This window comes from Danio rerio, chromosome 5 (genome assembly GCF_049306965.1).
Source record: "Danio rerio strain Tuebingen ecotype United States chromosome 5, GRCz12tu, whole genome shotgun sequence".
Classification (NCBI taxonomy): domain Eukaryota; kingdom Metazoa; phylum Chordata; class Actinopteri; order Cypriniformes; family Danionidae; genus Danio; species Danio rerio.
In genome coordinates, this window is record NC_133180.1 from 74,800,001 (window position 1) to 74,824,317 (window position 24,317).

The 24,317-nt window shown below is 34.7% G+C and overlaps 2 protein-coding genes and 1 long non-coding RNA gene across 10 annotated transcripts in view; 1 reads left to right on the forward strand and 2 right to left on the reverse strand.

Annotated features, from left to right (window-relative positions):
• Nucleotides 1–8,422, reverse strand: part of mepcea (methylphosphate capping enzyme a) — a 17,401-nt gene extending 8,979 nt beyond the window's left edge. For 2 of the 6 annotated variants that reach the window (XR_012405994.1, XM_073950553.1), the window contains exons 1-2: nucleotides 8,383–8,422; nucleotides 3,912–5,657 (exon numbers count right to left, since the gene is read on the reverse strand). Coding sequence is in view for 3 of the 6 variants with exons in the window: in XM_073950553.1 (XP_073806654.1) it covers nucleotides 3,912–5,621 (1,710 nt within the window). In the remaining 3 variants the exon portion in view is untranslated. 6 annotated transcript variants of the gene reach the window in all.
• The window catches only part of LOC141385683 (uncharacterized), a 35,371-nt gene continuing 18,990 nt past the window's right edge, over nucleotides 7,937–24,317 (forward strand). Inside the window, exons 1-2 of the long non-coding RNA XR_012406544.1 lie at nucleotides 7,937–9,186; nucleotides 12,490–12,782. This is a non-coding gene — a long non-coding RNA (uncharacterized lncRNA). The remainder of the gene's footprint in view (nucleotides 9,187–12,489; nucleotides 12,783–24,317) is intronic.
• Nucleotides 13,821–20,527, reverse strand: her1 (hairy-related 1). Of its 3 annotated transcripts, XR_012405735.1 has the most exons (5): nucleotides 20,401–20,527; nucleotides 19,995–20,090; nucleotides 19,816–19,906; nucleotides 14,272–15,913; nucleotides 13,821–14,164 (listed from the first exon to the last, which is right to left on the reverse strand). XR_012405735.1 is itself a non-coding variant. In NM_131078.1 (4 exon segments), coding segments are annotated over 4 exon segments (987 nt in total). In that variant the 5' UTR covers nucleotides 20,443–20,499; the 3' UTR covers nucleotides 14,436–15,155.

Consider the following 24,317-nt stretch of genomic DNA (forward strand, 5'->3'; position numbering starts at 1 on the left):
TGGATTTACGAATGGTTTTGAATTCATAAATTCAAAACAAATTCAAAAGTTTTGTGCATTTACGAATTGGATTTGCGCATTTATGAATTGTGTTTTGAATTTACGAATTGAATTTGCACACTTATCAATTGTGTTTTAAATTTACGAATTGGATTTGCGCAATTATGATTGTGTTTTTAATTTACGAATTGGATTTGGGCATTAATGATGCGTTTTAAATTTTTGAATTGGATTTGCGCATTTGTGAATTGTGTTTTGAATTTACGAATTGAATTTGCACACTTATCAATTGTGTTTTAAATTTACGAATTGGATTTGCGCAATTATGATTGTGTTTTTAATTTACGAATTGGATTTGGGCATTAATGATGCGTTTTAAATTTTTGAATTGGATTTGCGCATTTGTGAATTGTGTTTTGAATTTACGAATTGGATTTGGGCATTAATGAATCGTTTAAAATTTTTGAATTGGCTTTGTGCATTTACGAATTGGATTTGCACATTCATGAATAGTGTTTTGAATTTACGAATTGGATTTGCACATTCATTAATTGTGTTTTGAATTTACGAATTGAATTTGCACATTTATGATTGTGTTTTGAATTTACTAATTGAATTTGCACATTTACGAATTGTGTTTTGAATTTATTAATTGGATTTGCGCATTCACAAATAGTCTTTTAAATGTACAAACTGGATTTGTGCATTTACAAATTTTGCTTTAAAGTTACGAATTGGATTTGTGCATTTATGAAACTTTGTAAATGTGAACAGTGTATGAATTTTATTTTTTAAATTTATTATTTTTTAGATTAATCTGGCTCAATAGGCAGAGGGTTAAAAAAAACAGGACAGACAGGTGCTGCATGCCTTAATGCTAGTATTTAAATTCAACAGACTTACAACATATTGAAAAGTTATTGTGCCACACCTGTTTCCTTCACATGCACAATGCAAGATACCTCTAAGATGTTGTTTCTGTCCTGCAGTTATTAAAGGGATAGTGCACCCATAAATGAGCATTTCCTCATTTACTCACACTAAAATGATTCTAAACTTTTATGAGTTTCTTTCTTCTGTTGAGCCATTTCCTTCACGCACCACAATTATTTCCTTCTCATGCAAATGAAAAATACCTCTAAGATGTTGTTTCTGTCATGCGGTTATTAAAGGGATAGTGCACCTAAAAATGAAACTTTCCTCATTTACTCACACTAAAAAGTTTATTTCTTCTGTATAACAAAAACAAGATGATCTGATGAATGCTGGAAAACAAGCAGCTATTGACCTTTATAGTAGGAAGAAAAAAATACTATGGAAATAAATGCCTGCTCCTTTTATTTTTATTTTTTTGGGTGAACTGTCACTTTAAGGTGATGTGGGTGCTTTTTCCATTTAGTCTGTTGTGGAATATTTTTGATCAAAATAGTTACAACACACACATGCACGCACACACCTATTTCCTTTACACACACAACACTTATTTCCTTCACATGCAAAATGCAAGACACCTCGGAAATGTTGTTAAAGGGACAGTGCACCCCAAAAATGAAAGTTTACTCATTTACTTGCACTCAAATGATTCTAAACTTCGAGTTTCTTTCTTCTAATGAACACAAAACAAGATATTCTGAAGAATGTTGGGGGGAAAGCAGCCATTGACATCCATAGTAGGAAGAAAAAACTACTATTAAATCAATGCCTGCTATCTCTTTAAGGTGCTATGAGTGTTTTTTTAAAAACCTGCATGCAAAACTGTTAGTTACAACCCAAAGAAGATATTATAGGAATAAAAAAGTCAATTATTTATTTTTGGGTAAACCATCTCTAAGGGGATGGGGTTATTTTTTCCATTATACAGTGCTCCAGTAAATATTTTGATCAAAATAAACAGTTGCAACACACACGCGTTGCGCAAAACAAAAAGGTTTTCCTAATTGTATACACTCATCGGCCACTTTATTAGGTACACCTGTCTAACTGCTTGTTAACGCAAGTTTGTAATCAGCCAATCAAATGGCAGCAACTCAATACATTTAGGCATGTAGACACGGTCAAGACGATCTGCTGCAGTTCAAACCGAGCATCAGAATAGGGAAGAAAGGTGATTTAAGTGACTTTGAACTTTACATGTTTGTTGGTGCCAGACGGGCTGGTCTGAGTATTTCAGAAACTGCTGATCTACTGGGAATCATGCACAACCATCTCTAGAGTTTGGTCTGAAAAATGAAAATATCCAGCGAGCGGCAGTTATGTGGGCACAAATGCCTTGTTGATGCCAGAGGTCAGAGGAGAATGGCCAGACTGGTTCAAGCAGATAAAAAGTCAACAGTAATTCGAATAACCACTCGCTACAACAGAGGTCTACAGAAAAGCATCTCTGAACACACAACACGTCCAACCTTGCGGCAGATTAGCTACAGCAGCAGAATACCACATTGAGTGCCACTCCTGTCAGCTAGGAACAGGAAACTGAGAATACAATTGGCACAGGCTCACCAAAACTGGACAATAGAAGATTGGAGAAAGGTTGCCTGCTCTGAGGAGTCTCCATTTCTGCTGCAACATTCAGATGGTCGGGTCAGAATTTGGCGTCAACAACATCAAAGCATTGATCTATCCTGCCTTGTATCAATGGCTCAGGCTGGTGGTGGTGGTGTAATGGTGTGGGGGATATTTTCTTGGCACATTTTGGGCACATTAGTACCAATTGAGTAGAGTCAACGCCACAGCCTAGCCAATCATTGTTGCTGACCATGTCCATCCCTTTATGACCACAGTGTAGCCCTCTTCTGATGGCTACTTCCAGCAGGTTAACGCACCATGTCAAAGCGCAAATCATCTCAGACTGGTTTCATGAACATGACAATGGGTTCACTGTACTCAAATGGCCTCCACAGTCACCAGATCTCAATCCAATAGAGCACCTTTGGGATGTGGTGGAATGGGGGATTCGCATCATGGATGTGTAGCCGACAAATCTGCAGCAACTGCGTGATAGGATCATGTCAATATTGAGCAAAATATCTAAGGAATTTTCCAGCACCTTGTTGAATCTCTGCCATGAAGAATTAAGGAAAAGGGGGATCCAACCCAGTAGAAATAAAGGTGTACCTAATAAAGTGGCCAATAAGTGTATATGTTGGTGTGCTCCAAAAAAAGTGACAAGATCTGCGTTTAGGAGATATGCACCGATATATACATGCAAAACGTGAAGTTTTTTACTTCAGTCTAAATTAATCAACGCCTCATAATTCATTTCTCATCAAACCTTGACCAATCAAATGCTCTCTAGTGTCTGATATGTCCTGCCCCTTCAAGATGTTTCTCATTTGCTTTTCATTTAATGCCCTTGAGCTCAATCACTCTCACAGGTAGAGAATAGCCACTTTTTATTAAAAAAATAAATAAATACATTTTTCAGTTAAGATTGCATCAAACATCAAATGAAAATGCACATTTCAATGCACTTTACAGGACCTTTAAGTCGCTTTTGAACCAAAGGCGTCAATGTAAATGCAGTTCAGTCTACGCCATTCTGCTTTAAGACATTAAAAAGGTAAATATGGCTTGTATAATGTTTGGACATTCTAGAATGCTTTGCATAATTTATTACAAAGTATGCATTATTTCGTAGAAAGATGCGTTTAGCTCTGTGTGAAACTCTTCATTCGATAGCAGATTGCTCTCAAACAGCATCATGACAATAAAAAATGAGGAAACATTTCAATTATGCAAAATTCGTCAATTATTAACCTCCACTGAAGAAAACGGGTCATTCTATTGATTTACTTTTACATAACATAACAAACACACTGGATGCAGCATTTAGATGAAGCTTTGAAGAAAACTGTAACTCTCCAGTAGACATACTCAAACGAAAAGCAGCAAACATGTTTTTGTGGTCTTACCTTAATAAAGGTCACGTTGGCAGGGAAATCTCCAGGAGGGAGACTGTGTGTGTTTGTCTCGGGCAAAGGGGGCCCAGCAATGGGTCCTCTTGAGATCCGGAGCGAGACGGGGAACGAATGTTTCCCATCAGGGAGATCTACCGATGCTCCATCCTCTATTCCTCCCCGATCAGCCTCCCTCTTCTCTTCTTGATTAACTTCCATTCCTTCGTCCATGCATTTATTCACTTCGTCAACATGCTTTGCCTTTTTTTCATCCATAACCAAACTAGTTTTATCTTTGTCCTTTTCTTCTCCCGAAACCTCCCCTCGATCTGCCTTTGTATTTTCCCCAGAGCGTCGGGAGTGCTGCACTTGGACCTCAGAGAGGTAGTGTCTTATATTCTGTCGAGCAGCATGTATCAGCGATCCGTCAATATCCAGGCCCACAATACTAGCAGGCCGCCAATTTTTAGCGATAAACAGAGTCAGGTGGCCAGTGTTGCATCCCAGATCCAACACATCCTTCCCTCTGAACCAATCAGGATTCATAACACGAATGCGAGGATCCTCGCTCATCCCTGGGTTCCGATAGCCGTAGTATTTGTTATAGTTACCGTATTGAAACTTCTTTTTGGGCTGCTGCGGGTTCTGATTGTTGTTGCTGTACTGCGGCCTCCATTGATTCGGATACGGTTGCTGCCTATCAGAGACTCCACTTCGAGAGTTTCCTCCTTGGGATTCATTGTGTTGAAAATGTCTCCCGGATCTTTTCACCTCAGAAGAAGAACTGGAGTTCTCCGTTCTGCTGCCGGCTCGCCTGCGTTTGCGCTGCCTGCTTGATGGAGGGTTGGTTGGGTTTGCTGTTAGATGTGCGGTTGAGCAGTCAACGGTTTTCTCCTTCACCTCATTGTGATTTGAAGTTAGACTGGACTTATTTGAAGACTCGAGAGTCGGGTCCAACAGAGTTTGATCCTCAATTGTACTTTCTAAATGCACATTAGTCATCGAGACCAATGATGTTCCATCATCCTTCACTGCTGCACAGCCATTAGACTCCGTTAAACCAATTCCTTCAGTGGAAACTCGTCCAGTGTTTGCTCCATGGTGTTTGTTTCGATGTCTCCGCCTGCCTCCACCACTCTTCAATGGAGACACCAGCAGACTGTCTCCTGTGCTCAGGCAGTTGAGGTTGAGGGGGTCTGTGATATCTCTGGGTATCAAGATCTCAACAGGGTCTCGGTTTTTGGCTGGCAATGGCGAAGACTTGGGCGTCTCTGCATTGAGAGCCTTGTTGACCTCTTCGTCTAAAAGGCTGTTAAGGTTGAGTGGGTCAAAAATGTTCCCGCCCAGCAGGAAATTGGTTGGCAGGACTGACTCGCTTTCCGAGTTGGCTCGCCGTCGTCGTTTGCCATAACCCGGGTGCTTAAACCCAGCGCTCATAGTGTTGCGGCGCTTGTTGACTTTCTGCTGTTGTGGTTTGGTGCCATTGTGCGATTGTTTAGACGATTCAGCCCCAAGAACTGCACTTTCACTTGAAGCATTGTTATCGGTGGTAGCAGATTTCTCTAGGGATGCCTCACTTCCTGCGTCCTTACTGAGGTTGTTCTCTGTTGTGTTCCCAGGTGGATGGAGAGCACTGGTATCATTTATATTAAATTCTTGAGAAGTGGGGTCTGTTTGCCCCTCACAAGATAAAACAGTTTCTTTGTCAAATGACATCTCTATCATTTTTTATTTCAGGCTGGCACTGATGGAGACATGGATCTGAAATACACGCATCAAAGCAATCATCCACTAAGAACTCACAAAATCATCAGTTCATCAACTTGAAATATGCATTTTACTAATTGGATCCAATTAGCAAAGACAAATATACTGGTTACTACTACTCAAACCAATTTTAATAGTACATTACTTGGCCATATTTTATCTGTGTGTAACAGTTAGAAGAGACGCTAAAATGATTCTAGTATCAAGTCTGGAGATTGTGTTGCACAAAACTTTTCTTTTTTGATCTTTAGAAATCATTGCTAATTAATTAGCATTCATTTATTGGTCTATTTTCATATTTAATATTTATTTTAAGCACACAATATAGATAACTTGTTAGCCATGTGGATTTTAGAGGCAGACATTATAGATTATGTATCCATTCATACATTCATTCGACCAAATATTCAAAGCATCATGGTAAACAATTTAGGGAGCATGTCACAAGTTGTCACTGAGCAAATTTGCAAATACAAAACCAAACCAATTTTGCTCTCTTTTACCTTAATCCAAGCAACATGTGTCAAGAGTATTGAAGATAAGTTGGTTTTATATTCACTTTCTTGTTAATAATAACAATATAATCTCATTAAAGTATAATTAGCAAATTCTAAATGGGAAATAAATCGTATTATCAGCCAATGACAATAAAAGTACAACATTGTTTACTGTCAATTAAATAGTGCTAATGCTGTGTTTAAGTAATACTAACAAGCGATTTCAGATCGAATATTCAAAATACCATGGTAAACAATATAGGGAGCTGCATGTCACAAGTTATCACTGAGCGAATGTGCGAATATAAAACTTAATCTCATTTCAAGGAACAAGAGTATTGCGGTAAAGCTGGTTTTATATTTGCACATTCATACGTTCTCAATAATAATAGGGCTGCAAAATATTGCAAAATAGTGATATGTTGTTGTTGTTTTGCGATATAAATACAATTTCACCAGACAACTTAATATCTCTATTTGGAAATAATGTATAATGTTAGATCGACTGGGATGATTCTGCAGTGGGAATGCAACTTCATATAATTTTGGCATCCCTCGACACATTTCCGTTGTGGTCTGTGCTATTTGCAGTGCGTTTCTCTATTTGCATGTGTTGTAAGCTATTACATGCACGCGTTTAGTCAGAGATTGATAAATAAATGTTTACTATTTGTATCTCCATAAAATCTAATAAACAATCTATAAATTTTTTGGGGTCTCCCAACACATTTTTGCTGTGGTCTGTGCTATTTGCAGAGCGTTTCTCTATTTGCATGCGTTGCATCACTACCTATAAATACAGTAAAGAAAAACTGAACATAAAGTGTTTAATAATTTCCTGAGTTAACCAGTATTCAAGTACAGTAATTAAATTATAAAAATGAAAATAATTCAATAAAATTAATCGTAGTTAAGGTCACAAATGACACAATTTCTTATACCGGGATGCTTTTAAAGTCATTATACAAATATAATAGTTTTAATAATACCATCTTATTGAATAATTTAATAATAATACAATCTCAACATTGTATATCCTGCAATGTGACTATTGCTTATGATCACATTGCGATATCAATGCTGAAACAACTTATTGTGCAGCCCTAAATAATAATGTAATATATTATAAAAGTATTATTAGCAAATTCTAAATAGGAATTTTTTTTATATATTATAAGCCAATGAAAATAAAAGTACAACACTGCTTACAATCAATTAAATAGTGCTAATGTTGTTTTGAAGTTACATATGATTTCAAACCAAATATACAAAAGTACCATGGTAAACAGTATAGGAAGCTTGTCGTAAGTTGTCACTGAGCGAATATAAAACCAACTTTACCTTAATCCAATCAACATGTCAAGAGTAATAAGGTAAAGTTCGTTTAATATTCATACTTTTTCCTTAATAATACAATATATTGTCATAAAAGTGCTATTAGCAAATTCTAAATGGGAAAAAAAATCATATTATCAGCCAATGACATTAAAAGTACAACATTGTTCACAGGCAAATAAATAGTGCTAATGTTGTTTTGAAGTCATACTAACCGAACATTATATCTTAATATGGTAAACAACATAGGGAGCTGCATGTCACAAGTTGTCACTGAACGAATGTGCGAATATAAACACCAACTCTCCCTCAAAAACCCAAGCAACATGTGTCAAGAGTGCATAAAAGAAAGTGAATGTGTAGATTAAGCAACGTCCACCCACCTTCACTGCGCCCGCCTCCTCGACGCCGCTGTTATTATTGACAATTCGTCCAAGCCCCGCCCCCAAGCGTCATCATGAATAAAACATAACACATAGTAAAATCAGCTCGAAAGAAAACAGAAGAGAGAAAGCGAAGGGATACCTAAACAGGATCAAAACACAGCCCGGGGCTCCAACTCTCTCCGCCCTCTCTTAAAGGCACACGGCCCCTCGCTTGCCTCCCTCTCCGGCGGACGGGGAAAAAAAGCGCACAGCGGCTCGGTCAGAGTAACGGCTTCTGTCCGCACACATCCCGCCGCTGTCCGCTGACGTCAGCGTCACAATCAAAATAACACATTCACAGGACACGCCCCTCAAAAAATAACGCTTGTGGTTTACGGACGAGCACTATTTCAGGATATCAGCGAGGCTTTGTGGAGATATTGATCACAGTGATCGATTTCTGTGTGTTTTATAAGCCCTAACTGCTCGGTTAAACTACTGCGCTTACTCGGTTGAACTTACTAATGAGCTGCAGAATCTCGCTGTGAGAAACGGGGCTTTCGGAGCTTTATATATTCGGAGTGCCTGCTGATAAGCAGCTGAGGCAGCCAATGAGACGCGCGTATTCTGTAACCCCTTGTTTTATTGTCCAATCGTGGAGTGTAATGGGCGGAATTAGCCTAGATTCTACTTTATAGGCGTTCTGAGCATTAGCCTGCACACAATGGTTAACTTTGTTTAAGAATTTACATCACGTTTTAAATTGCGAATATACAACGTTTATGTTATTATAAATAATGCGTGTTTTATTTAGTTTCATTGCTATGAAAGAGTAATTTTGTTTAATTGTGTTTTCGACTGTTGTTGATAAATTTCTTACAGGCGAGCGCGAGATGCCTTTTTGCTTTCCCATCCTGCATGTAAATAAACGACATTTTTGACACTTGATTGACAGCTAGCGTCATATAATTTGCGTTCTGCAGCTGTATACTGATTAGTAATCTTGCATTAGTTGTTTAACTTCCACGATGTGTTGTATTTTATATTGACTGCGATGTGAGCAGAAGCGTCTTGGTTCCCGCCCCCGCGTGTGGTTGTTGCGCGCAGAGACTCTGGGATTTGTAGTCCACAGAACTTGCTCGTGCTCATTCCCGTACTCGTCGAAATTATAAATATAAGCTGAATTATGTGTAGATATTAAGTTTGTTCGACTCAGAAAGAGATTATAAACGGTTTCCATTTTAAAAAGTTCACTCTTTTTACGGTAGGAGCTGTCAACGTCAGTATAAATGAACTTGGATAGACGTCTAGTAACGAGACCGTCAGGTATGTGTCTTCAAGATTAACGTTGCAAGAATTATCATTATGTAGGTAATGTATAACCTGAGTTGTAAAATGAATGTGGGTGCTGCTTGTGTTTACAGTGATAAATTCTTTCAGCATTGGCCGTTTGTAAAGGTGGAGATGACAGTAAGTCTCTTTGACCAGCAGAGGGCAATCTGACTCTGCTTATTAGTTTATTCCTGACATTTTTATTAGTAGTAGTTTTTATTATATTATCGAACAAAGTAAACAATACAACTATAAATGGTCTGGTACAACGGCAAACTTCCCTAATATGACAATAAACAAGCATCAAAAACAACCTGGGGCAGAGATGCCCAAAGTAGGGCACGCAGGCCAAAGTTGGCCCATTGTAACATTTAATTTGGTCTTAAACAAAAGACTTTAATATAATGAAGTGGGCCATTAAACTTAAATGGCTACAATCTTTTATTAAAAATGAATCTTTTTTTATTATTATTTGAGATTCCCACAGTTATATTTAAGAAATGTTGTGGTATTAGTTTTTTTATTACAAAATGATTTTGAATTGTCTAAACCTCCCTTAAAACGTTCTGCTTTTCATCAAGTACAATTATATCGCAAACTGATATTTAAACATAGTTTTAGCCCACATAACATATCTATTTGGAATAACAGGTGTATTTTGGTGAATAGAGAATCTTTGTTTATTGATGAATGGTGGAAGAATAGCATATGGTCACGTTATGGATAATTTAGGAAATATGTTGAGTCATGATGCTTTCTGTAGAAAATAATTAATCTCCGAAAAGATATGATAAAATTATTAAGAATATGTCATTGCAAATAGCCTGGTAAAGGAACAAATAAAATACTCAACGATGAATCCCAAAATAAGTGATCTTAGATAGAAAATGTTAGCTTTACAGATAGAAAAAGCTCAAACTAATTTTGAGAGATTATCTAACAAAGTGTTGTTTTCCAGGACCTGTTAAGAGAGCTTATGTTATGTCTCATTATGAAAAGAAAAATATGTATGATATTAGGAAACGATTTCTTTCATATCCTGTTAATCCTAAATGTAAAGAAGTGCACTTTAAAAGTATGCATCACATTTATCCTGCAATAGAAATTCTAAGGTTAAAACTTAATATTGGTGACTCAAATGTATGGCAGTTTTGTAATTTAGATATAGAAACAACTGAACACTTGTTTTTCCAATGTAATGAGGTACAAAGATTTTGGGACGAAGTATTAGTCTCGATACAACAGAAAATATCTATAAGACTTGTCTTCTCTTGAGAAATTATTAAGTTTGGCATAATTACAGGGAGAAAACAGATGACCATGGCTCAGTTATACCATAGACAAGTTTTAAGTAAAGCTCAGATTATTCTGTCAGATGATTCCCATCCTATGCACCACGAGTTTAATCTTCTCCCTTCTGGTATTCGATACGGAACTCCTATTAGTAAAACAAATCGGTTTAAACTTTCATTCATCCCCTCAGCTGTAAAGTGTTTAAATATAGGCTAGAATTTGTTTTGTATGATGCGCTTTTGTGTATTATGTGTGACATGCTTGTATGCTGCAACCAAATTGCCTTTGGGAAATGATTAAAGACTGACTGACTACTTAAGCATAAAAAGAATTCTTATAAAATGAACAAGGCAAGTCAAGTTTATTTATATAGCACATTTCATACACAGTGGCAAGTCAAAGTGCTTTACATAAACAAGAATAAAAGAAACAAGTAAAAAATAAATAAATAAAAACAAATAATAAAAGTGATTAAAAAACATAAAAACAGGTAAAATGTGATATAAAAGAATGAAGAAGAAGAGGAAAACATAATAGTGCAATCTGTCGGACGCAGCACAGTGCAAGGCACAGCTAAACAGATGTGTTTTCAGTCTTGATTTGAATGTGCCTAATGTTGGAGCACATCTGATCATTTCTGGAAGCTGATTCCAGCAGCGAGGGGCATAGTGGCTGAAAGCTGATTCACCCTGCTTTGACTGAACTCTTGGAACTTCTAGTTTATATGATCCTAAAGATCTGAGTGATCTGTTGGGTTTGTATTCAGTGAGCATATCTGTGATGTATTTAGGTTCTAGGCCATTTAGTGATTTATAGACCAGTAATAATACTTTAAAGTCTATTCTGAATGTAACTGGGAGCCAGTGTAGAGACCTGAGTACAGGTGTGATGTGCTCTGATTTTCTGGTTCTGGTCAGAATTCTGGCTGCAGCGTTCTGGATGAGCTGCAACTGTCTGACTGTCTTTTTAGGAAGGCCAGTGAGGAGACCGTTACAGTAATCCACCCTGCTGCTGATAAAAGCATGAACAAGTTTCTCTAAATCTTCACTGGAAACAAAGCATCTGATTCTTGCTATGTTTTTGAGATGATAGCATGCTGATTTACTGACTGCTTTGACATGACTATTGAAACTCAGATCTGACTCCAGAGTCACACCAAGATTCTTGACCTTATTTTTTGTTGTTTGACCTTTAGTAACAAGGTACGCATTTACCTTGAGAACCTCCTCTCTGTTCCCAAACGCAATGACTTCAATTTGATGTTATTATCAAAATTCTATATTTATAAATGTATTTTTTAAATTTCCCCAAGACTAGTGGTGTTTAAAGAAGAATTTGTGATATATTTGAAGACATTAAGAGAGATTAAAAAAGCCAAAAAGCAAGATATTATATTCATCATCAGATGATTTTGGTTTCATATTTTGAGAACTTTAACTCCACTGCTCCTTCATTTCCTTTAGCTTTTTTTTTTTTTTTTGTTAATTTTTGTTATTTTATTTATTCATACATGTTGTATTATTAACGAGGAAGGAAAGATTGTGAATGTATGCCAGTTGTTTCTTATCTCAGTCTTTTGAGTAATTCTAAAATTATTAATACCTTTCTGTTGCTGTTCAAGCATTGTTAATACAAAAAAAAAACTTTGATTTTGCTCTCCATCCCATCTGAGAAGAGTGTAAGAATGCTTTTAACAGAGATCGTCATTTCTAATTTAACATAACCTTTATTGTTTGTTTGTTTTATTGCAGAGCTACAAAAAAGGCAAACTGAAATTAAATGTTGTAAATTAAACTGAGCTTTTAAAATGTAAATAATGTCACTCGACAGTTAGAGGACTATGAAGAAGACATCAGCGAGTAAATCAAGCCAAAAACTAGTGTATTCTGTTATAAATGAGATGATAAATGAGAAAATGCATCGCAAAGTATAGCGTAGTTAATATAAAGCAATGGTTTTTAGTTATTTTAAAATATGAATTTTTTCATATTCTTTTCGGCTTAGTCCCTTTATTAAACTGGGGTCGCCACAGCGGAATGAACCGCCAACTCATCCAGCATATGTTTTATGCAGCGGATGCCCTTCCAGCTGCAACCCATCTCTGGGAAACATACATACACACTCATTTAAACACACACACTACTGACAATTTAGCCTACCCAATTCACCTGTACCGCATGTCTTTAGACTGTGGAGGAAGCCGGAGCACCTGAAGGAAACCCACGCAAACAGGGGAGAACATGCAAATTCTACACAGAAACGCCAGCTGAGCCAACCAGCGACCTTCTTGCTGTGAGGTGACAGCTCTACCTACTTTTACGTTTTTGCATTGCACATAGCAAAAATAAGCATGTTTATTTCATAAGAACGTGAACGTGACAGAGGCCATAGATGTGTTTAAATTGTACAATATCAGATTCCTCTCAGTATTTTTAAAAGATGTCAAATGCAGATTCAATAAAAAGAAATAATACATTTAAAAAAAAATTAAAAATCACTGTTTTGCTTGGAGTTGGAGGTCTAACTTAAAAACATTAATTGGTGCAATAATGTCTAAAAATGTTTACACAATTTACAATGCATCTTTGTTTGTAACCACTTGAAGATGATTAAATATAAAGTATCTGTGGAAATATTACATTCAGAATAGCTTTTTCTGACCTTACTTAGTAAAATATATAAAAGATTAATGGCGAAACTATTACATTTATATTTAAACCTAATTGTGAAGAAACGAGTCATACAAAAAACAAAATTATAAATTTATTAAGTGACAAGACTGTACAACTCATTAACAATCTACTAGAGGGAGAAAATAAATAAATTTATTTACACAATCTGTATACAATAAAGACTTTTAGACAGGAAAATAGAAAGATAAGAAGACTCAAGTTATACAGCAAAGACCACAGAACAAATGCATGCACTCTGAAAACAACTGATGATATACTAAGACATCTTTCCAAACAATCCTTAAAGGAACATTTCACTAAAAACAGAAAATTCATCAATACTCACCAACCTGAATGAACACAAAAGAAGTTATTTTGAAAAATGCTTGAAACCTGTAACCATTGACTTCCATAGTATTTGTTTTTCCTATGGAAGTCAATGGTTACAGGTTTCTAACATTCTTAAAAATATCTTCTTTTGTGTTCAACATCAAAAAAGGAATTTGTAACCACTTGAAGATGATTAAATAATAAAGTGTCTCCCTAAATATTTCAAACAACTTTCAGAATAGTTTTTTTTACCCTACTTCTTGAAGATTAATGGCGATACTGTGAATCTTTTTATTTAAACCCAACTGTAAAGAAACGAGTCATACAAAAAACAAAATTATATAAATTTATTAAGTGACAAGACTGTACAATACGTTTACAATCTACAAGTGGGAGAAAATAAATATATTTATTTACACAATCTGTAAACAATGAAGACTTTTAGATAGGAAAATAGAAAGATAAGAAAACAGAATGTGACTCAAGTTATACAGCAAAGACCACAGAACAAATGCATGCACTCTGAAAACAACGGATGATATACCAAGACATCTTTCCAAACAATCCTTAAAGGAACATTTCACTAAAAACAGAAAATTCCGTCATTATTTACTCTTAAACCTGTTTGAACACCAAAGAAGTTATTTTGAAAAATGCTGGAAACCTGTAACCATTGACTTCCATAGTATTTGTTTTTCCTATGGAAGTCAATGGTTACAGGTTTCTAACATTCTTCAAAATATCTTCTTTTGTTTTCAATTTAAAAAAAGGAGGTTGTAACCACTTGAAGATGATTAAATAATAAAAAGTCTCCCTAAATATTTCAAACGACTTTCAGAAGAGTTTTTTTTTTACCCTACTTCTTGAAGTATCTAAAAGATTAATGGCGATACTGTTAAATCTATTTATTTAAGCCCAAATGTAAAGAAACGAGTCATACAAAAAGCAAAATTATATAAATTTTTAATAAGTGAAAAAACTGTACAATTAATTTACAATCTACAAAAGGTAGAAAATAAATATATTTATTTACACAATCTGTAAACAATAAAGAATTTACCATAGGAAAAAAGAAAGACAGAATGTGACTGCAGGACTCAAGTTATACAGCAAAGACCCCAGAACACATGCATGCACTCTGAAAACAACTGATGATATACAAAACAATGCTTAAAGGCACAGTTCACTAGAAACTAAAAACTCTGACATTATTTACTGAATAAACACAAAATAAGTTATTTTGAAAAATGTTGGAAACCGGTAACTATTGACTTACATACACTCAAAAAAAAAAACTTGCGCTGCTTTTTCGAACTACTTGAATGAGTTGAATGACTTAAAATGAGTTGAAACAACACAATTCTTACGTTTTTTTTGGGGAAAACTTAATTGTTTTAAGCTCAATCGACTTAAATTTGTAAAAAAAAAAAAACATTAAGTTAACCTAATTTCTTCATGCTGTCCCAACACAAATCCGTTGTGTGGAATTCAGCATTTTTTTTACAGTGTAGTATTTGTTAGTCAGGCTTGAACATTTTTCAAAATATCTTTACTTTTTATGTTTAAGCAAAAGTGAATCAATAAATGATGCCAGAATTTTAATTTCTGCGTGAACTATCCCTTTAAGACAACGCTGGTTATTCTCATGCTAAGTGTCTTCAGTTTTGCTCACCAGGGTCTCCACAAAGGCTGATTGTGGAACAGCGCTCGTCTCAGAGTCCGTGGTTGAGAAGATTGAACAGAGCCACTAAACCGCACCCGAGTCGGGGAGCTCACCTGAAGATGAGGTCCTGGGACGACCGGTAATGAAGTCGTTGAGAGACTCACAGTTGATAACGACGATGATGAAGAGGAGTCGGTGGAATGCGGAGAGATGCTGGGAGGGAACGGGAATTGGCAGGGCACAGAGAGATACGTTGGAGAGCTGGAGAATGGAGGAGAGCTGCTTGAAAAGCCTGGAGACGGCGGAGGAGAAATGGAGTATGGTGGAGAGAGGTATGGATGTTGTCCCGTCGGATGCAGATGCATAAATGATTTCGGATACAGGCTGTTTGCGTAGGAATATGGCTCAGGGTTGGCTCTCATGTGTCCAATCGATTGGACGTCCGTCCTGCAGGACAACTCTGGATTTGGGATCCATGGATGGTGGGTTGGATTGCTGGAAACTCTGCCGTGGGGAAGAGCGCTGCTGTAGGAGTCGAGATGATGGCAGAGACCTTGGACGAAGCTGTCTCGCTGGGATGGCTCCACGCAGTCGATGAAGCTCGCCAGCCGGGAGATGCACTCTTTAAAACCAGCCTTGTAGATTGGATTAGATGGCAGATTATGGGTTTGGATGGACTCCGGGATGGACGCACATGGCATCTGGGGTCTCCTTGAGAGCAGAGGCGGAGGTTTTGGATCATGCGTGTCCTTGCTAGAATCGCCTGAGGGTTAGGGAGAGTGGAAAGGCATGCAAAAATAGGGTAAGTTTGAGGGGAAAGAGCAAGGGGGGGTTTGAGTGTGATCGTTTGGTTATAATTAATCGAGGAATCATGCAAAGGATTGTTTAGGAAGGGGGGTTTAGGAGTGAGAAGTAAATAGTTTTGGTTTATCGATTGATTGAAGATAAAATGAAAAGGAAAAGTGGAGTAAATAGATGTGGGTTGAGGAATTGAGAATGATGGAAGGAGGAGGAGAAACAGAAGAGACGAGACAAAATAAATTAGAATAATTACACTAATATGAGTCTCAACCGAACAAAATAAACACAAATAGATCATTTTTGACGTAAAATATGAGTACATTTCACTTTAAAAGATATTTTTGCTGCTTGTTCAAACTACTTATTTAAAATGAGCTGAATCAACACAATTGAGTTTTTTTTTTCAGAACTTCAGTTTTATCTTCAATACACTTAAATTTCTAAAAACAATCAAGTTAGCTTAATCAACTTGTTTTGGGACGAGCTGAAGGAATAGTGTGGAACTCTGCATTTTTTGCAGTGTAGTTGCATTACATTTTAAGCTAAATCAAATTAACATCAGTCATTTTAACTTAAATTAAACACATTTAACTTATCAAATTAACATTATCGGTCAATTTAACCAAAATTAAACACATTTAGCTTATCAAATTAACATTATCAGTCATTTTAACTTAAATTAAACACATGTAACTTATCAAATTGACATTATCGGTCATTTTAACTTAAATTAAACACAATTAACTTTTTAACTTATCAAATTAACATTATCAGTCTTTTAAACTTAAATTCAACACATTTAACTTATCAAATTAAAATTAGCGGTCATTTTAACTTAAATTAAACACATTTAACTTATCAAATTAACATTATCTGCCTTTTAACCTTAAATTAAACACGTTTAACTTATCAAGTTAACATTGTCGGTCATTTTAACTTAAATTAAACACATTTAACTTATCAAATTAAAATTAGCGGTCATTTTAACTTAAATTAAACACATTTAACTTATCAAATTAACATTTTCGGTCATTTTAACTTAAATTAAACACATTTAACTTATCAAATTAACATTATTGGTTATTTTAACTTAAATTAAACACATTTAACTGATCAAAATAACATTATCTGTCATTTTAACTTAAATTAAACACATTTAACTCATCAAATTAACAATATCAGTCATTTTAACACATTTAACTGATCAAATTAACATTATCATTCGTTTTAACTAAAATTAAACACATTTAACTTATCAAATTAACAATATCGGTCATTTTAACTTAAATTAAACACATGTAACTCATCAAATTAACATTATCTGTCATTTTAACCTAAATTAAACACATTTAACTTATCAAATTAACATTATCGGTCATTTTAACTTAAATTAAACACATTTAACTTATCAAGTTAACATTATTGATAATTTAACTTTAATCTAACACATTTAACTTATCAAGTTAACATTATCGGTCATTTTAACTTAAATCAAACACATTTAACTTATCAAAATAACATTATCGGTCATTTTAACTTAAATTAAACACATTTAACTGATCAAATTAATGTTATCGTTTGTTTTAACTTAAATTAAACACATTTAACTTATCAAATTAACATTATCGGTCATTTTAACTTAAATTAAACACATTTAACTTATCAAATTAACATTATCGGTCATTTTAACTTAAATTAAACACATTTAACTTATCAAATTAACAATATTAGTCATTTTAACTTAAATTAAACACATTTAACTCATCAAGTTAACATTGTCAGTCATTTTAACCTAAAGTTAAACACACTCAAAAATATTTTTTTACTTATTCAAACTAATTATTTAAAATGAACTGCAACTTAATTTTTTTTATGTTCAGTCAACATAAGCTTGTTAAAAGTGTTAAGTTAACTTAATCAATTTGTGTTAGGACAACATGAATGAATTGTGTGTAACCCTGCATTTTTCACAGTGTACATTTAACTTATCAAATTAATGTTAACAGTCATTTTAACCTAAATAAAACACATTTAACTTATTCAATTAACATTAACAGTCATTTTTAACTTAAATTAAACACATTTAAAATATCAAATTAACATTATCGATCCACTTAAATTTGTAAAAACAATCAAGTTGACATAGTTGATTTGTTTTGGGACAATGAAGGAATTGTGAGGGATGCATGACATTTTTAAGTTCAATTAAATTAACATTCTCAGTCATTTTAACTTAAATTAAACAAATTTAAATGATCAAATTTACATCATCAATCCACCACAATTTGTAAAAACAATTCAATCAATTTATTTTGGGACAACAATAAAGAATTGCACTCAATTTTTTTTTTTTTTTTTTTTTTTGCTTGTTCAAACTACTTATTTAAAATGAACACAATTCTTGATATTCCATTGGGACAGCTTAATTTTTTTTTATGTTCAATTTACATAAATGTGTTAAAAGTGTTAAGTTAACTTAATTGATTTGTTTTGGTTTAACATGAATGAATTGTGTTGAACCCTGCATTTTTTACAGTGCACTGAAAAAAAATGATTCAAAGATGATTCCTCGGATTTACTAAATTTTTTTTTTACGTTAAGTGGTTGTAAACAATTTATTTGGGCTGAATTTAAACAAACAAATGAAGTTGAATATTATTAAATTACATTTGTTTGTTAAAATTCAACACAAATACATTGTTTGCAACAGTGCATGCAACACTTTTTTGTGTGTGTGGAACACATAACATTTTAAGTGAAATCAAAATGACACTATCAGTCATTTTAACTTAAACACATTTAAAAGGTATGTCACTAAAGCTGAAGATTTTGGCATCATTTACTCATCTTTTTGTGATTTGCTAGTTTTCTTTCATTGAACCAAAACAAGACATTTTGAAGAAAGCTGTAAACCATTGACTTCGATAGTAATTGTTGTACCTACACTGGAAAAAAATTGTGTCTGCAAAATTGTTGCAAATGATATATGTGTTGAATTTAAAGAAGCAAATTAAATTTAGTAATGTTCAACTTAATTTGTTTGTTTAAATTCAGCCCAAATAAATTGTTTACAACCAACTTAACCTAAAAATACTAAATCCAAGGAGTAATTAAAAAAAAAGAAATTCTGTGTACTATGGAAGTCAATTGTTATTTAAAATATCATCATATTGTTTTCAACAGCATAAAGAAACTCACAAATGCTTGTAACCAATTGTGAATGAGTAAATAGTTCACTCAAAAATTTTAATTTACTCGCAATCTCTTTAAATTGGCTTGTTTAACTTTAAAAATTAAGTTTGAAACATGATAAACATACTTTAATAAGTTACAATGTACATAAAAACATGTTACACTGTAAAAAAAACTGGTTGCCTTAACTTTTTGAGCTAAATTAAATTAACCATATGAGTCCATTGAACTTATATTATGTTAAACTAAAATTAAGTAAGTTAGAACATGATTAACTTAGTTTAACAAGTTACAATGAACTTAAAACATATGCTGTCTGAACTAAATGATTATTCACATTTCTCTTGTAAAAAAAAAAAAAAAAAACATTTTATGTTTTGAAGAAAGCTGACTTCCACATAGAATTCCAGGTTGTGTCTTCAAAATATCATCTTATTGTGTTCAACAGAATAAAGAAACTCAATAAAGATTGTAGAATGAGTAAAAGTGAGTAAATTTAAAGTTTAGGGTGAACTATTCCTTTAAATCAGCTTGTTTAACTTCAGTAAAACTTAAATAAGCTTACTTGTATAAGTTACAATTGACATAAAAGCATATGTTGTTATAACTCATTAAGTATACACCCTTTAATTATTATATTACGCTTTACATACGTGTAGACAGGAAACTTACCTTGATCTCTCGCAGTCGCGGTTTTAGTCCTAATATACTCAACAGCCAATTCCAGAATTTCAGCCTTCTCCAGTTTTGGGTTTTGAAGTCGCTGCAAGGAGTGAATGTAAATGCATTATGCTGCTAAGCCATTTCAGTGTTGTTTAAGTGCACTTTTAAAACTTTATATGTTTTATTACCGAATCTAAAGTATTATCCAGAAGAAGCGTTCGCAGTTCTTCCAAACGCTGGTTGATCCGGTCTCTCCGTTTCTTCTCTATAACCGGTTTTAAGATCTAGACGGAGCAAGTTATACTTTTAATTCAGGCTTAATTAAACAAAATGAAAATGTATTATGTGTAAAGTCCAACTAAAAGAGATGGTTAAATCATAGATACATTGAAAAAAAGATCAGCTATACTTTAACAAAAGTGAGTAAAATTTAATTTAAACAAAATGTGTATCATTCATTGACTTAACTTATAATTATCCACATAAACTTGTTTACGTAATAATTAAAATGCAATGGCTTGACTCTCTTTTTTTAAGGTAAAGTCAATTAATCCCTTTTACAGTGTAGCTACAAGAGAAAGAGCGTGGACTTACTCGTTTGGTTGGTCTTCGACTTGCCATTTTTGGAGTAACCATGGCTGAAAATCGGAAGAAGACGATACACCTTCAGTGTTGTATTCCCGCTGATCTGTCTTGCTTGTAGAAATTCTTCTATTGTGTTAAAGTCCCTTGCAAACCCCTGCTTTTATCAGGGATGCTGGCTCGTCATTGGTGACGAGGTGTCAATGACGTATCCAGCCGTTTGGTCGTGTGCCGCCTTATGGCGTTCTGCTGCTCCCAATTACGCATTTAATATGATCCGAGATAAGAAACTATAAATCGATTAGGTTATTTACTGCATGTTTTGTTAAAGCAAACATATTCAACTGGAAGTATGTGATATAAACTCATCGTTGTCTCATAGCTAAAAAGTGATTAGTTTGAAATTACTTTAAAAGAATTAACCCCGTTACATTATTGATTTAACTTTTTTAAAAGTCAGCATATCCATTGATTTAACTCTTATAATTATGCACATGTAGTTTGTTTAGCTACTTAATACTTATAATGCAATGAGTTTACTTTCTTAAAGCAAAGTCAACTAGTCGCTTGATTATGAAATCTGCATTACCGAGCTTATAAATTTACTTAGAATAACCACAATGTAAAAAATGATCAATTAGTCACGACAGCATAAGTTTTAAGTTCATTGTAACTTATTAAACTGAGTTAAACATTTTCTAACTTAATTTTATAAGTTACACAAGCTTTTTTTAAGTCAGTTTCACATAATATAAGTTCAATGGATGCATGACTTTAATTTGATTCAGCGTTTACCAGTATTTTTTTACAGTGCAGTAATGCATTCAATGCAATGATGTTGTAAATGCAATAGAACGCTTAGGATTTTATGGAGTTGCTGGTTTTATTGCGCCAATAAGTCAATATGAAGCCAGCGCATCTTGATTTTTTTGACACTCAATTCACCAAAACGCTCCTCCCGTTCAAAGTTCACGACCTATAATCACAAACACACCACAAATAGGCTTCCTATATGTCATACTATTACAGTTCTGTTTTACTGCATGTTCAAAAAGGTGTAATTCAAGATTTAAAAAATCCTATAGTCAATTATTGATTAAAGCAGCTTATATACAGTCTCTATGTGTTCGCTCCGCATGCAGAAATGTTGGCCTATCATTTAATTCTCTCTGCGGCGGAGGAACACTTGAGGATTTTTTCTCGTGGGAACAATATTGTGGGCAGGTATGTGTAAAAACGAACACAGTCACAGTAACACCGCCAGACTGGAATACTCAAACTTTTAAAGGCGCTTAGAATTTCATTAGATGCCCAGTTTCCGTGCCTTGCTTTCGCACCTGAAGCTCAAAGCGACAGGAATAAGCACACCACAATGGACCACAATGCCAGAACTTTCTTCACTTTTTTAGAGTGAGATTCATACATCATCAGAAAGCAAATATCAGTTGAAATTGTTCAATAAATAAATAAATATTTAATAAATAAATAAATAAAATGAGTAGTTATTTGGTTGGGGTAAAACTGTTAAAAATGTCTAATTATTAAGGAAAAACACATTTAAAGTAGTCCAAAGCCTAAGCAATGCATATTACTGATTGAAATTTTAGTTTTGATACATATTTTAAGTAGGAAATTTGCTAAATTGGTAGAAATTTTTACGTAATATCCTAAAGATGCTCTGCATAAAAGGAAAACCAACACTTTTGTTATATGTAAAGTACATATTTTAGTTTTTATATTTTAAGGAGGAAATTTGCTTAATGTCATGATGGAAATCTTTACGTACCCTAAAGAGGTTTGGCATAAAAGGGAAATCAACAATTTTGACATATGCAATGTATATATTTTGGATTTATTACCAAATACCTGCAACAAACACTTTTTGGTAGGTTTCAATAAGGTTTTGTTGTCCATGTTCACAACTAAGGCAAAATAGTGGGTTTGAAACTGTAATGCGTAATTTAACTTGCATCTTTAAGTGCTTAAATGTTAAAACAGAGCTTCATAATTGCAGAAGATGCATCCAGATCATGCATGTGTGCGTTCGTTCTGCTTTTCCGCAGTGAGAGTACTTAAAGAAGGACAAACTTATTATAATGATGAACAAATATGATTACATAAGCTGTAAAATATGTCTTGAAACATTTTACTGGGAGCGCAAAGCACATTAATGTTGCAGAACGACACTTGGATGCCTGGTTGTCTTGACGCGCGCGCACACGTGAACGCCACATTGATAACAACAGCTCACTTTATAGGCTCAGGGTAAGATGTCTCTCTGCTTAAACTGAACATTTTGTCTTTGCTGAATTGTTGAAAAGGCCATGTGGTGATTCACTTTTTGACCCCATGCATGGGCATCGTTCATGGCTAAGAAAAATCCCGTGGGAAAGTATAATGTTTGGTCAAGTGGAGTGGTGGCGCACACACCCCTGCCTATAATTCCATTAGTGTTATGATTCTTTTAACACGTCTATGTTACAGTGAATATGGCGAGAGGGATTCTGTGGACAAAAGGGGCGTGCAATCGGAGCATGCGCACTGTGCATGGCTATGAGTACGTCTGTGCGACTGCAATGCGCGCGCTCGCTTAATAATGTGACCATAAATTATAATGAGCATTAAGATTAACTAAAAATCAGTATTGGGGAAGCAAATATCTGAATTTACTAGATTTAACATCAAGCTGCATGCATACAATGGCAGATCTAGTGTTAATTCTCATTCTAAGAAATGGGTTGAGGTAACCAATTGGGTCAAATATGACAAACCCGTCCCCAACTTTGGGTTAATATTTTAATAAATGTAGGCTAATTAAAAAAAATTTAATATATATTTAAGCAATAATTCACCAAACATTTGGTTACAACTATCCCTTTTTAGAGTGCATACAATTGTTCTTTGAACGGAAATCGGGCTTTGATGTGGCTTTGAATAGAAAACGCGAAGTGTCAGGGTTATTTAGAATATAATTCTACCGTATTCAAAACAAAACCATTAAACAACCATTTTGGATACAGACCCCATGCACGGATGGCCACCATCAGCAATTTAAAATGGTGGAATTTGAAACTTTAGCACACTCTCTCACCTGCTGGACCATTACGAAACATTTGGGCAAATGGGCACGTGGAGACTTTACGCACCTGAGCGCCTGTTGCAGAGGTGTGAATCAGACACGCTTTCGTGCATGGTGTGCGCATGGTGTGAGCACGTGTCGTCGGATTGACTATTTTTTTATTGATTGGAAAGGCATAAAGAGTATAGAATAATTTGAGCTGAATATATATGTTTTATTTTTCTTGAAATGGCCAAATTCTGACTGGGGAAAGTTTAAAGTGCTGGCCAGTACTAAACAATATAGGCCACAGTTTTTAATTTAAAACTTGAACACTTTCCTATTTTTTTTCTAATGATATATGATGTTTCCCAGAGATGAGTTGCGGCTGGAAGGGCATCTGCTGCGTAAAACATATGCTGGATAAGTTGGCGGTTCATTCCGCTGTGGCGACCCCGGATTAATAAAGGGACTAAGCCGACAAGAAAATGAATGAATGATAGGCTATATGATGTTATAAATTTGTATTTTAAAAATAATTATGATTGGAGTTTGCATGTTTACCCCGTGTTGGCGAGGGTTTCCTCCGGGTGCTCCGGTTTCCCTCACAGTCCAAAGATATGCGGTATTGGTGAATTGGGTAGGCTAAATTGGCCGTAGTGTATGTGAGTGTGAGCAAGAGTGTGTGGGTGTTTCCCAGTGTTGGGTTGCTGCTGGAAGGGCATCCGCTGCATAAAACATGTACTGGATAAGTTGGTGGTGCATTCCGCTGTGGCGACCCCTGATTAATAAAGGGACTAAGCCGAAATGATGAATGAATCAAATAAATGAATGAAAATAAGTATTTTTTCCCACAATTCTTTATTCTAAA